At 41.7% G+C, this 14,926-nt stretch overlaps 1 protein-coding gene across 5 annotated transcripts in view; it reads left to right on the top strand.

The window, feature by feature from the left end:
* The first annotated feature begins 8,283 nt into the window (after positions 1–8,283).
* ATF1 (activating transcription factor 1) overlaps positions 8,284–14,926 on the top strand; it is a 61,722-nt gene continuing 55,079 nt past the window's right edge. For 3 of the 5 annotated variants that reach the window (XM_060412606.1, XM_012174289.4, XM_060412605.1), the window contains exon 1: positions 8,532–8,705. In XM_060412606.1, coding sequence (XP_060268589.1) covers positions 8,616–8,705 — 90 coding nt within the window. In that variant the 5' untranslated portion in view covers positions 8,532–8,615. Of the gene's footprint in view, positions 8,330–8,531; positions 8,916–14,926 lie in introns of those variants that run through there. The other 2 variants (XM_060412607.1, XM_012174295.5) reach the window with 2 other exon arrangements.

Here is a 14,926-nt window from a genome sequence, read left to right as displayed (position 1 = left end):
AATCCAGGCCTCCTGCATTGGGAGCACAGAGTCTTAGCCACTGAAACACCAGAGAAGTCCCGAAAATGTACTAATACAAATTTAAACAAATAGGAATTTAGCAAGATTGCTGAATACAAGATGAACATAAAAATCAGTATTATGAGTCTGATAATGGTGGAATTACCATGGTTAGATTAACCCTCCCAAAGAGAGAAATAACTACTTTTGAAAAAGGAAAAAAAAAAAAATTAAGTGCAATAGGTGATGTTTGTGTGTTTGTGACTTTTTGTTTCAGGACATCCCCACAACTCCAAACAGCTTAAGTAGTAAAGAGCCACAGTCTCTTGGCTTATGGTGTAAAAGGACATTTCCAGATTGGCAGAGCAGCCAGAGAGAAGGTAGGTGAAAAATCTGTGAAGCACGAGAGCCCCAGAAGATCTGTCTCCAAACCCGCATAGAGAGTCTGTCAGAATCTTTGATTAATGGTAAACAAAATTATGTGGAGACGAATCCAGAGTTCCTGGTGAAACAAAGCATCAGCTAAAAGCTGAAAGAGCTGAGCAGAAATTATAGCCACTGTCCATGACTAAAGAAGAAAGAGACTAGAAATTAAGCCCTCTCAAATCAGCTGCCTTCTGGAATAAAAATCACTCTGTAAATGAATATAATCCAGCCCAATGATAAAACTACTAGAAATCTGAAGAAACAAAAATATGACTCATACTTAAGGAAAAAGAAAATCAGTCAGTAGATACGGACTGCAAGTTCACTCTACTGAGATGTTGCAATTAGTAGTCAATAGCATTAAATCAGCCATTGTTTATGTGTATATATAAATAATACATACACAAACATTATATGTTTATATACGCACAATGAGTAAACAGGGACTCTAGCAGAGAAATAGAAACTATATAAAAAAATGGAAATTCCAGAACTGAAAAGTACAGTATTGAAAAATTTGGGAACTTAGTGACCTTAACAACATATTGAAGCTGGTATAATAAACAAAAGTGACCTTGAAGATTGATTAATAGATTATCAATCTGAAGAACAAAGAGAAAAAAAGATGGAAGAAAAAAGTAAGAGAGAAAGCTTTAGAGTCCTTTGGCGTTCCAGGCAGGAAAGAGAATGGGACGCACAAAAAATACGTGCAGACATAGAGACAGAAGCTCACTAAATTTGGAAAGGCATAAATTTACAGACTGAGGAAATACCAGGAACCAAGGGTGACATATAGAAAACCACCCTTAGGCATGATCAAGGGAAAACTGTTAAACTTCAATAAAGCAAAAGTCCTAAAGTAGCCAAGGGAAAGTGACACATTACATACAGAACAATGATAACAGCCAACTTCTCATTTAATGGAAACAAGGAGAACACAGAATGATAGAGTGCTGGAAGAGAAAAAAGGTGTCAGTTCTGTGCCTTGTCAGATCTTTCAAACATGACTGTGAAAGCTCAATCTGATAAAGACCATCTATGAAAAAAATTGACTGCTAATATCACACTTAATAGTGAAAAACTGGATGATTTCTCCCTGAGGTTGGGAACTAGATAAGAAAGTCTGTTCTCAACACTTCAATTCAACATTGAATAAAAGGCAATTAGGCAAGAAAAATGTAAGTTATCCAGACTGAGCAGGAAAAATTAAGGCTATCTCTAGTCTCAGATGAAATGACTTGTATCTGTGCAGTTCTGAAGAGTACACACATGCAAACTAGTGAACAAGTTCAGCACGGTTGCAGAATGCAGGATCAACAAAAAAATCTATTTTTTTAATTAGCCATGAACATTCCCAAAAATGAAATTTAAAAACCAGTTCTATTTAAAATGGCATCAAAAAGAATAAATAATTCTAATCAAAGTGTAAAGTTGTATAGTAAAAACTACAAAATTGTTGATAGAAACTAAAGAAGACCTACACACATGGAAAGTGGTCCCATGTTCATGGATTGGAAGATTTAATATTGGTAGGATAGCAATATCCTCCAAATTGATCTACAGATTCAACATAGTATCAAAATCCTAGGTCACTATTTCTGCAAAAATGAATAGACTAATCCTAAAATTCATCTAGAAATATGAAGGCTCAGTAGTCAAAACACTTAAAAAAGAATAATAAAGTTGGAGTACTTACATGCCCATATTTCAAAACCTACTACAAAGCTATAATAAAGAGTGTGATACAAGTCAGTGGAATAGAACTGAAAGTCCAGAAATGGGAAAGTGAAATGGCTTCCAATTTAGCCAAGTTAATAAGTTAGTTACACTATTAACATTGCATCTTATGAGGAAATGGTGGAGATGTCACCAGAGTTAGTGGTCCTTGTTTAACCTCTTTTTAATTCACCAGTTTGCTCCCTGCAGAAATTCATGGATCCTGGAGGATGGCGGTACATTACTGCAAGCTCAACTGAATAGTAGACCCAATTATAGCTGTTATATCTTTGTTAGATCAGATTAATATGGTCTCAGTACATAGTATGTAGTCATTGATTTGACAAGTGTGTCTTTTTGTATTCCAGTCAAGAAAGAGAATCAATTAGTTCTCAAGGAAAATACTTTGTAACTAAATGTGATGGATATTAACTAGACTTACTGTGGTGATCATTTTGCAATATATACATAAATTGAATCATTACATTGTACATCTAAAAACTAATGTTAATTATATCTCAATTGTTAAAGAATCAGAAGTAGTTCACATAGAAAGGACAGGAACATACATTTATAGTTTTGCCCCAGAATTATATTATGTGACATCACTCTGATCAGACAGAACAAGAAGTGGTTATCCCTGAAGGTCTTGGTAAGCTGTATGCAATCCAGAAGATGAGAAATAAACTCTGAAGATTCAGAGTTCTAGTGGTCAGGGGCATGCTGACATAATCCACCAAGATGGAAAAAAGAAATCACTGCATCTTGCATCCCCTTTCTCAAAGGAAGACAATCTTTGGTAAGCCTCTTTGGGTTCTGCAGACAGCACATTTCATGCCCAGTAATGCTCTGGACAATAACCAGGTGACAACTTTAAGTAAGGTTTGGACTCATGATCTTGCAGATCCATTGGTGGTGGAGGTGACAGTTGTGGGAAAAGAAGCAGTGGGATGTTTATGGCAGGACCCAGTGGGAGAATCAAATGCAAGCTATTGAATATCTTGAGCAAGGATATACCAGCTGTAGCAGAGAATTTTAAGCCTTTTGAAAACAGCTTCTGGTATGCTACTGGGCCATGATGGACACAGAAGACATGACCAGGAGACACTAAATGACTATGCATCTGGAACTGTCCACCACTGACTGGATTCTGTCAAGTGTACCAAGTCATAAAGTCAGATGAGCCTAACACCAAGACATCATAAGACAAAGATTACACCCGGGATCAAGCTTAAGCAGAATCAGAGGACACAAGCAAAATGAGTGCAGAGGTAACCCAGAAGCTCCTGTTACCTACTGCAGTTACACCAGCGTTCTTCACTCAGCTCGTATCTATGGCCATAGTGGAGCACAGGGGTGGCTCCTGCCGAAGCAAGTGGAAAAAGCCCATTTGGCTTATGAGTCAGTTACGGCCATTCTGAGGGGTAACTTTGAAAGGCAATTGCAAGGGAAATCTTCTTAATGGGCAGATATTAACATGTGATCATTCATCCATCTTGTGTGGAAGGAGAAGTGGTTCAAAATGAGAATATATATGAATTCATGGGCAGTGGCAAATGGCCTGGCCAGTTGGTCAGTGTGTTAAAAAGAAAAAGACTAGCTGATTGGCTGCAGCAAGATCTGGGACAGAAGTATATAGATGGATATAGACGAGGGAAGACAGAGTATGATCTTTGCTTTATATGTCAATGCCCATGAAAAATAATTCACTTTGGCAGAGACACTTAACATCCAAATAGACAGAATGACGTGGCTGGTTGACGTTAGCCACATACTGACCATCTCAGCATTAGCACAATAAGCATGTGAATTGAATAGGTACATTGGCAAAGATGTAGGGTATGAAAAGGCCCAGTATCATGGACTCCCACTTAACCAAGGCTGATTTAGTTACTACTGTCTCTGAATCTTCAAGTAAATACTGACAGAAACCAACACAAAGCTTCCAAGGTAGCACTGTTTATCTAGGATACTAATTGGCTGCTGTAAGTCAACCACACTGGGCTTCTTCCAGCCTACAAGGGCTAGTGACTTGATCTTATGTTAATAAACTTAATTTTTCTGGATACTTCTGGGACTTGCCTGGTGGTCCAGTGGTTAAGAATCTGCCTCCCAGTGCAGGGGACATGGGTTCCATCCCTGGTCTAAGATCCCACTATGATCTAAGATCCCACATGCCACAGGGCAACTAAGCCTGTGCACTGCCACGAGAAACCCACCCATGCCACATCTAGAGAAAGCCCGCATGCCACAACAAAGACCCAGTGCAGCCAAAATTAACCCAAATTAAAAAAAAAAAAAGGATTGACTTTCCTAGCCTCAGAGCCTTACTCAGCATCACTACCTGTGGGCTTACAAAGGTGAATGATACTTGCAGGCTGCTCTGACCAACATAAAGAAGGTTCCTTCAGGAAGCTGTTGTAAGTTGTCTTGCTGCCACCCTGTAATCATAATCTTGAAGGTAAATAATTTGATTACTTATAAACTCCAACTAATAGTAACCAGTATTTGTTCATTGTAGGATTTTACTTGGAACAAGCTAGGAGGCTACTGCAATTGACAATGCAAGAGATAATGATACCGCACTAGTGGTGAGGTACAGAAAAAGGGAGGTCACAGGAAATAGTTTCTCCTATGTCTAGGTGTATTTGTTACATGTAGTTAGTCTAGAAATAATAGCAACCGAAGTAAGCTACTTTAAATAGAAAAGTTGTGTTCATTACAGGAACAAAGGAGAGGCTCGTGGTACCTAAGGGCTGAGGCAAGCAGCAGGTTCTAGAACTGGGACCTAGAAAGCCACTGGGTAGCTCTCTTGGCTTATTGGCTGTTTGCAGATGGAAGGGACTCATTACAAAGCTCCTAAGCTTTAGGTTCATTTACCTAGAGAGAGACTTTTGTGCAAAGATAAATTTCCATAGGGGAGACTGATGGCCCAGCTTGGATCAGGTGCCCACTGTTGGTAAGATATGGATGACTGACAAGTTCCGGTAAAAAGGAGGAGGAATGGATGGACACCACTACTCCAAGGGCGTCACAGTTCTGCGAGTTCAAGCATATTAACATGAAGTAGGAAAGTTTCAGAGCTAAGTTATCTGTGACAACCCTGTTTTAAGAGTGTTAGTTGAAACAAGTACAGCTGTAGTTTGTATAATTACTGCAGGCATTTAGAACCTATACTTGGTTAGGTTTTCCCATGAGTTTAGACTTGAGTATTGAAAAAGGACAAAACAAGTAAGAGAAACAAGCCTATTATTAGACCACAAAGCCTACATTTACTAGTTTTAAATAATTTCTTCCTTTTGAGAGGTGACTTTTCCAGATACTGTTTCACAGCTCTCAAGTCCTCTTCTTCAGCTCCATCCTTTCGTTAACCTATGAGGCTTCTCGGAATGTGCAACCAATTAATGTTTTTAGCAGCTAAGTTTCTGGTAGTTATATTGCAGTATCTTTCATACTAACATCCAACATTTATTGAGTTCTTAAGTCTATCTCAGGCACTGGGTCTATATTGTGTTAAACGCATTCAATCCACAAAGCCCCACGACATAGGTAGTGTTGTTTAATCTATTTCATTATAATGTCCCCTCTCTCCTAGCTAGAAAACAGTGGTCCAGGAGAGCCTGTGAGGTGCCACCACTGGTTTGACCAGTTTGCTTTAAAACAGTTACCTTTGAAAGTTAAATTTCTTTGTTTTACTCTACTTCCTCACTTCTGAAGTCAAAGACCTGTCCTTCTGGTTTATAAAATTCTTACTATTGGGATAGAACTATGTGCATCATAAACAAGCCTTTTTTTCCCCCCTTCATCTTCAGTTATTCCTTGAATTGCAGAAAAGCAGCTGGTACACCTTGGGAAACTTCCATGAGAAAGAAACAGGCTGGTAGAAATATTAAATACTTGTGAGTGGCAGTGTTGCACAGCATAAAATTTGATTTAGACTTAAATGCTTTATAGGTGGAAAGGGGACTAAAGAAGGAGTCTGTGCACATTTTGAAGGTTTCAGTAAAATTTAGTTTCATGTGCTTAGTCGTGTCTCACTCTTTGACTCCTCTGTCCATGGGATTTTTTAGATAAGGATACTAGAGTGGGTTACCATTTCCTCCTCCAGGGGAACTCCCTGACCCAGGGATTGAACCCACATCTCCTGTGTCTCCCGAATTACAGGTGGATTCTTTACCTGCTGAGCCCTCAGGTCTTTCAGTGGTTGACATTTTCCAGTCCCCTTCCCCCCGTCCCCGCCCCCCACCCCGCCCCCGGCAGGCAATCCCTCTTGCCCAGATCAATATTTGTTAAGCATCCTGTCTTCCAAGGAGGAAATAACCCAGCAAGAAAAGAATAATAAATGTAGAACCAGCCTTTCAGTCATTAATATTCTGGATTCTAGAATGACTGTTGCTAGGCTTTGTTAATCATGAAAGGTTGATGTCTGAGAACCTCTTCTCCGCTCTTTACTTTTATAGGACTATGCTTTCCTATGATATATGACATTTTGATTCTTTAAGTAATGTTGGGACATAAGATGAGTATTACACTTTCCCCAATTTTGATAAGACACATTTAGGCTGGATAATTTACTTAATTGAAAAGCTAAAGTAAGGGCAATTGGGGACTTCCCTGGTGGTTCAGTGGTTAAGACCTTGTGTTTCCAATGCAGGAGATTTGGGTTCCCTGGTTGGGAGAACTAAGATCCCACAAGCCACAGGGCTCTGCCAAAAACAAATAAACCTCGGGCAGTTAACTGTTGTGGGTTTTAATAGGTAGTCAGTGTTTTCCTGAATGAATGACAATGGATAAACATTAGTGAGTTTTTAGGAGAGTCTGGCACAGTTTGGCACAGAGTAACTTGAGCTTTAAAAGCACATTATCTGGCCCTAATTTAATGTGATAATTAAATCACATTATCCGGCCCTAAAGGTCAAAAGGGAAGGGCCCTATCGACTCAAGTTGCCTACGTGGAGATCTCAAGCTAGGAAAATTTTAGAAAAATTATGGAACTTTTTGTCAAGAGCAAATTAAAATGTTTATCATTTATTATCTCCAGAAAGTCAGCAAAGAACATTTGCAAGGAAATGGATAAACAAAAAAATTCAGATGTATCAGAATAATCCCTTCTCCAGAAAAGTAGACAGTCATTAAAAAAAAGTTTAAAAAGCTTTTTGTAATGTATCAGAACGACGGTGTCATTGTATTATTATTTTTTTGGTCGGGTTGCGCGGCTTGCGCGATCTTAGATCCCAGACCAGAGATGGAGCCCTGCTTCCCCTGCAGTGGAAGCGCGTAATCCTAACCACTGCACCGCCAGGAAATTCCCGGTGTGATTTTATTTTACAACACTCGATTGTACTATAACTTTTCTCTAGTTTAAGTTGGGCTAAATCTGTGCTTCAGCGTGACACACTAACACACCCTGCCGACACCTTGCGGGTGTGGCTTTTAATCCTTTCATGTGTGATTAAAGATACAACTCTTAACGCCGTTTTATGGGATTAACATTAGTCTGAGTGGTAAGAAAAACTGAGGACAAGCCTTCAGGCTTCAAGTCACTCTGTCTACAACAGGCGGCAGGTCAGGCGTGGGTCAAAGCCCGGACGACAGCTCTGGGCCGCACCAAGTAGGAGCCGAGCTGAGACTGACGCCACGAACCGAAGAAAACTACCTCAGGCCGAGCGGCCTCTTGAGCCCCCGAGCGGGTGCTGGCCTCTGAAAACAGACATCTGGGAGCAGTGAAGACAGCTCCTGAAGCTAAAAGGAACTGCAGGTAACGCCACGCCCAACTCTCGCCAGAATAACACCTTTGCAACACGAACTCGCCATCCCGGGATACCTCGGCACAAGATGGCGGCGCGTCACGTGCGCAACGCGGTGACGTAGGACGGCGCCCTCACGGAAGGACCGCCCTAACCTCACCCCCCACGCTCTGTTACTCAGTTTTGCCCCCCTTCACTCCCCCGCCCCCGGCCTGGTGTAGATCATGCCGCCAGTGGCGGCCCTGACTGCCGAGGAAACGGTAGCTTAGGACAGTTGGCTGTTAAGTGACACTGATTCTCCCCGCCCCGCCTGACCCCTAAGAAAGAGGCACGTCCCCCGCCGCGTGAGGGGGTGGGGAAGTGGGTAGTGAATTCGGATCCACCTGGGAGGGGGGAGTGGAAGTTCCCCGCCCCGGACAGCGGCAAGGCAGCAGCCACAGGTAAGCAGGGGGCGGGGGAGGCGGGTGGGGACGTGCTCCCGTGTCCCCGGGCAAGAGGAGGGCGCCGGGACGCGGCCCCCGCGGGGACGCCGAGGCGGGTCACGCGTCTGGTGGGGGTCGCGCGGGGCGGCTGCGGTGGGGGAGGGGCGCGGAGGGCGCTTGGCGGAAGGGGGAGGGGCTGCTCGCTCTCCCCCGGCGGGGCGCGCTTCCGGTTCTCGTTGCCTGGCCTGCTGCGCCCCTTCAGTCGGCGGTGTCTTCTTCCCTCCCTCCCGCCTGCTGTCCCCCAATGAAAATTAAAACGAAGACCTCCCGCCGCGGGGCGGTTTTCGCCTCTGAAGCCGCCTCTGCGGCCCAAGGCGAGAGCCCTCTGTCGAAGGTCTCGGGGTTGGGACGGGAGCCGTGGGGAGGGCAGCATGGCCTTGGCCTCCGCGCGTCGTCCGCCGAGCGCCGCCAGAGACCGGTTATCTTCGCCGAAGACCGTAGAGCGTGCCCGGCGCCCTCGGGGTGCGGGGCCCGGACCGCTCGCTGTTGGGCCAGAGCCAACCCTTATCATCCGGGACCTTCCAGTCCAGTGGGGAGACATACGGTAGAATAATCATACACGAAGCAGTCATGGGAAGGTAGTGTGGAGTGACAGAACTCGTCTGTTTACCAACGGACAGACGTTCAAACCGAGAATACGTTCTCTTCTATTTCCTCCTGTATCACAAAACTAAGCATGGTATTTCAGAGCATCCACTTCGCCGTGGAGCATCCCGCTTGATCTCTCTACTATTATTGTAGATGTCAATGACTAGTTGTTCTGTCAACTTTTGAGGCGTAATGGGCTAATAGTCATCCGGATCCTTTCCGTTTCTGAGGCTTAATTCAGCATAAATTTGGCAAGCATCTTCGCCAAACTGGCCTCTTTTGTGATGTATTTGTTTTATCACTGCGAAGTATATTTGCTTATGTTTGCAAAAATAATTTCATCCCGAAAATTTCATTATGAACAGATGTATGCAGTTTTATTTAAATGCTGTTTTTCCTATAGACTATAATATGCAGTTTTCCTCTGTCTCAATTAGAATCAGTACGGTGTTCTTAAAGACGAATATGTTCTATTGAATTTGCTACTAACTTTGACGGTTTGTCTGATACATTTGTGCAGTGCTGCTATATCACCAGTAGGTGGTAGTACCCTCAACGTGTTTTTTTCCCCTTCACCTGTCATCCCATTTATTTATATTGATACTACTGAATTGTCAGCTCTAAAATAGGATGTTTTCTTGCGCCTGAATTTTCCTGTTTCTAAAGCTGGCTTGAAGTAATTTTCTGAAGATACCTTGTTTGATAAGGTATTTGAAGATATCATTGTTTCTATCAGTTTTAGGTAGGTAAACCCAAACTAAACACATTTTATTGAGTAGTAGTAAGTGCACGGTATTATTTTGGAAGTAGGATGTGGTCTTTGACTCCCTAGAGCTTGCCTTCTGGTGGTGAGACAGAAAACAGGTCATTTCAATTCTGTGATGAGTGCCATGAAAGGTAGAGTAAACTTGTGCCATGGGGATACAGCTAAGCTTCTAGACTTCATCTATACCGGTCTAAGGGAGGCAGGAAAGTTTGCCTGTAAGAATAACTCATAGGAATAGGTCACATGAGGAGGGACAGTGTTTCTGGCAGAGGAAGCAGCATACATAAAAGCTGGAAGGTGAGAGGAAGCATCGCAGGCACATTTGAAGATCTGAAACAAATTAAATATGACTGACAGCAATTTTGAGGGGATATCATGAGTTGAGTTGTGGAAATGTCGAGCAGTGGACTTCTTGTCCTCAGACTTGTCCATCATCTACAGGTGGAGAAACTTAAGACCCGCTTCATAATACTGTGTTTGTTGATGTTTACTGTTCTACCGCATACCTGATGATCTCTGCTGGACACAGAGCATACGTTCACAAGGCCCTGTTCTCAGGCACCTTGAGACTGAGGGAAACAGACATGTCAATAAAAACAGTTTAGAAAGTTAAGTAACCTCATTATAAATAACAAGGTACAGTGGAACAAGGAAGGAAGGATCCAGAGCAGTTGGGTTTGGAATGAAACTTAAAAATGAGTTGGCCAGGTGGATAAGTTGGAGAGGTGAAGGTATTCCTGGAAGAGGGGCAGTGTAGAATGAAAGAACATGGATTTGGGGTTAAAATAGTTCTGGCTTCAGATCTTAAATTCACATCTTAAGTGAGATCCATAGAAATGGCAACTTCTTTGAACCTCTGTTTTAGTTCAGTTCAGTTCAGTAGCACAGACGTGTCTGACTCTTTGCGACCCCATGAATTGCAGCACACCAGGCCTCCCTGTCCATCACCAACTCCCGGAGTCCACCCAAACCCATGTCCATGGAGTTGATGCCATCCAACCATCTCATCCTCTGTCATCTCCTTCTCCTCCTGCCCTCAATCTTTTCCAGCATCAGGGTCTTTTCCAATGAGTCAGCTCTTCGCATCAGGTGGCCAAAGTATTGGAGTTTCAGCTTCAACATCAGTCCTTCCAATGAACATACAGGACTGATCTCCTTTAGAATGGACTGGTTGGATCTCCTTGCAGTCCAAGGGACTCTCAAGAGTCTTCTCCAACACCACAGTTGAAAAGCATTAATTCTTTGGCACCCAGCTTTCTTTATAGTCCAACTCTCACATCCATACATGACCACTGGAAAAACCATAACCTTGAGTAGACAGACCTTTGTTGACAAAGTAATGTCTCTGCTTTTCAATATGCTATCTAGGTTGATCATAACTTTCCTTCAAGGAGTAAGCGTCTTTTAATTTCATGGCTGCAGTCACCATCTGCAGTGATTTTGGAGCCCAGAAAAATAAAGTCAGCCACTGTTTCCACTGTTTCCCCAACTATTTCCCATGAAGTGATGGGACCGGATGCCATGATCTTTGTTTTCTGAATGTTGAGCTTTAAGCCAACTTTTTCACTCTCCTCTTTGATTTTCATCAAGAGGCTCTTTAGTTCTTCACTTTCCGCCATAAGGTGGTGTCATCTGCATATCTGAGGTTATTGATATTTCTACCAGCAACCTTGATTCCAGCTTGTGCTTCCTCCAGCCCAGCGTTTCTCATGATGTACTCTGCATATAAGTTAGATAAGCAGGGTGACAATATACAGCCTTGATGTACTCCGCTTCCTATTTGGAACCAGTCTGTTGTTCCATGTCCAGTTCTAGCTGTTGCTTCCTGACCTGCATACAGGTTTCTCGAGGTAGGTCAGGTGGTCTGGTATTCCCATCTCTTTCAGAATTTTCCACAGTTTATTGTGATCCACACAGTCAAAGGCTTTGGCATAGTCAATGAAGCAGAAATAGATGTTTTTCTGGAACTTTTTCTTTTTAGATGATCCAGCAGATGTTGGCAATTTGATCTCTGGTTCCTCTGCCTTTTCTAAATCCAGCTTGAACATCTGGTAGTTCACGGTTCATGTACTGCTGAAGCCTGGCTTGGAGAATTTTAAGTATTACTTAACTAGTGTGTGAGTTGAGTACAGTTGTGCAATAGTTTGAACATTCTTTAGCATTACCTTTCTTTGGGATTGGAATGAAAACTGACTTTTTCCAGTCCTGTGGCCACTGCTGAGTTTTCCAAATTTGCTGGCATATTGAGTGCAGCACTTTCACAGCATCGTCTTTCAGGATTTGAAATAGCTCAACTGGAATTCCATCAACTCCACTAGCTTTGCTTGTAGTGATGCTTCCTAAGGCCCACTTGACTTCACATTCCAGGATGTCTGGCTCTGGGTGAGTGATCACACCATCGTGATTATCTGGGTCATATGATAGTTTTATTCCTAGTTTTTCAAGAAATCGCCATTCCGTTCTCCTTAGTGGCTGTATTAATTCACATTCCAGCAGTGTACGTCTCCACTATTTATTGTTTGTAGATTTTTTGATGATGGCCATTCTGACTGGTATGAGGTGATAACTCATTGTAGTTTTGACTTGCATTTCTCTAATAATCAGAGATGTTGAGCATTTTTCATGTGCTTATTAGCCATTTGTATGCCCTCTTTGGAGAAATGTCTGTTTAGGTCTTCTGACCATTTTTTAATTGGGTTGTTTGCTTTTCTGATGTTGAGCTGCTTGTATATTTTGGAGTTTAATCTCTTGTCAGTTGCTTCATTTGGTGGCTCAGAGGTTAAAGCATCTGCTTCCAATGCGGGAGACCCAGGTTCGATCCCTGGGTCGGGAAGATCCCCTGGAGAAGGAAATGGTAACCCACTCCAGTATTCTGGCCTGGAGAATCCTGTGGACGGAGAAGTTTGGTAGGGTACAGTCCACGGGGTCACAAAGAGTCAGACACGACTGATGACTTCACTTCACTCTCCCATTCTGAGGGTTGTCTTTTTAATCTTGTTTATGGTTTCCTTTGCTGTGCAAAAGCTTTTAAGTTTAATTAAGTCCCATTTGTTTATTTTTGTTTTTATTTCCGTTACTCTGGGAGGTGAGTCATAGAGAATCTTGCTATGGTTTATGCCAGAGGGTGTTCTGCCTATGTTTTCCTTCAAAATTGTATAGTTTCTGGTCTTACATTTAGCTATTTAATCCATTTTGAGTTTATCTTTGTGTTGGTGTTAGGAAGTGTACTAATTTCAGTCTTTTACATGTAACTGTCCAGTTTTCCTAGCACCACTTATTGAAGAGACTGTCTTTTCTCCATTGTATATTCTTGCCTCCTTGCCAAAGCTAAGGTGCCCATAGGTGCATGGGTTTATCTCTGGGCTTTCTATGTTGTTCCGTTGGTCTGTATTTCTGTTTTTGTGCCATTCCCATACTTTGTTGATGATGGTAGCTTTGTTGTATATTCTGAAGTCAGGAAGGTTGATTCCTCCAGCTCCATTCTTCTTTCTCAAGATTGTTTGGGCCATTTGGGATCTTTCGTGTTTCCCTACGAATTGTGAAATTTTTTGTTGTAGCTGTGTGAAAAATGCCATTGGTGATTTGATAGAGACTGCATTGAATCTGTTGATTTCTTTTGGAAGTAGTCATTGTCACAATGTTGATTCCTCCTCCCCAGGAACATGGTATATCTCTCCATATGTTTATGTCAGCTTTGGTTTCTTTCATCAGTGTCTTATAGTTTTCTGTATACAGCTCTTTGTCTCCTTAGGTAAGTTTATTCTTAGGTATTCTATTCTTTTTGTTTTCTGCTCTGTATTCTTGTGTCTTCTGAAATGGAGTGTTTAAAAAGGCATTTTCAGTAGCAATAATATGTAGAAAGTATAAAATTCCATCTTTGATGCTATCTGTATGTTTAATCTGTGGGATTACCACTTCTCTTAGTGTAGACTAAAAATCACTGCACTCTTCCTAAAAAAGATTCCATATGTAGCTTCAAAAGCAGTTCAAGAAACAACAGGGAAGCACCAGATGAACTTGTCAAAATTTTAAAATAATCATAATTAAGTCATATTGGAAGAGTATTTGTATTAACATGATAGAAATAAAATTTATATGAAGAAATAATATAAGGTCATAGGGACAACACTAAGATCTGATGAATGGACAAATAATATAAACAGAGCTCACGCAATTAATGGAGAATTTTTTAAAAATGTGTGACAGCATACCATTTTCCATCTATTGCGTTAGTAATGGCTTTAAAAAATTCCTGTTGCTTTCTCATGTGCTTCTGGTGGACTGGCTTCCCTAGTGGCTCAGAGGTTAAAGCGTCTGCCTGCAATGTGGGAGACCTGGGTTCGATCCCTGGGTCGGGAAGATCCTCCGGAGAAGGAAAACGCAACCCATTCCAGTATTCTTGCCTGGAGAATCCCATGGACGGAGGAGCCTGGTGGGCTGCAGTCCACGGGGTCACAAAGAGTCAGATATGACTGAGCGGCTTCACTTTCACTTTCTGGTGGACTACAGTTCTTTCAGAAAGCTTTAAATATTCATACTTCTTAACCAAGTAATTCTCCTTTTTAGAATGTATACAATGGAAATGATTTTTTTATGTTTATTTTAATTTTTTAATCAATTAATTAGGCTGCATGACTTGTGGGATTTTAGTTCCCTGACCAGGGATTGAACCTGGGCCCCAGCATTGAAAGTGCCAAATCCTAAACACTGGACCATTAGAGAATTCTCTCTTTAAAAATGCTTTGAATTATGGGAAAATACACATAAAATAAGATTTATCATCATAAGCATTTTCAAGTATACAATTCAGTAGTGTTAAGTACATTACATTGTTGTGCAGCCAATCTACAGAGCTTTTTCATACCATTAAACAACAACTCTCCATCTCTTCCTCCTGTCCCTGATAACCATCATTCTTTGTTTCTATGGGTTTGATTATTCCTAAGTAACTTAAATATGTGAAAGCATTCAATGTTTGTCTTTTGGGAACTGGTTTATTTCACTTAGTGTTATGTCCTCAAAGTTCATTTATATTGTAGCATGTATCACAATTTCCTTCCTTTTTAAAGCTGAGTAGTATACCATTATATTCGTATATCACATTTTGTTTATTCACTCGTCCATTGATGAACATTTTAGTTCCTTCTGCCTTTTGGCTACTGTATACAGGGCTGTATTCTGCCATGTACAGGGCTGTACAA

The sequence above is a fragment of the Ovis aries genome, chromosome 3, assembly GCF_016772045.2.
Source record: "Ovis aries strain OAR_USU_Benz2616 breed Rambouillet chromosome 3, ARS-UI_Ramb_v3.0, whole genome shotgun sequence".
In the NCBI taxonomy this organism is placed as follows: domain Eukaryota; kingdom Metazoa; phylum Chordata; class Mammalia; order Artiodactyla; family Bovidae; genus Ovis; species Ovis aries.
This window is presented reverse-complemented; position numbering and strand designations above follow the sequence as displayed.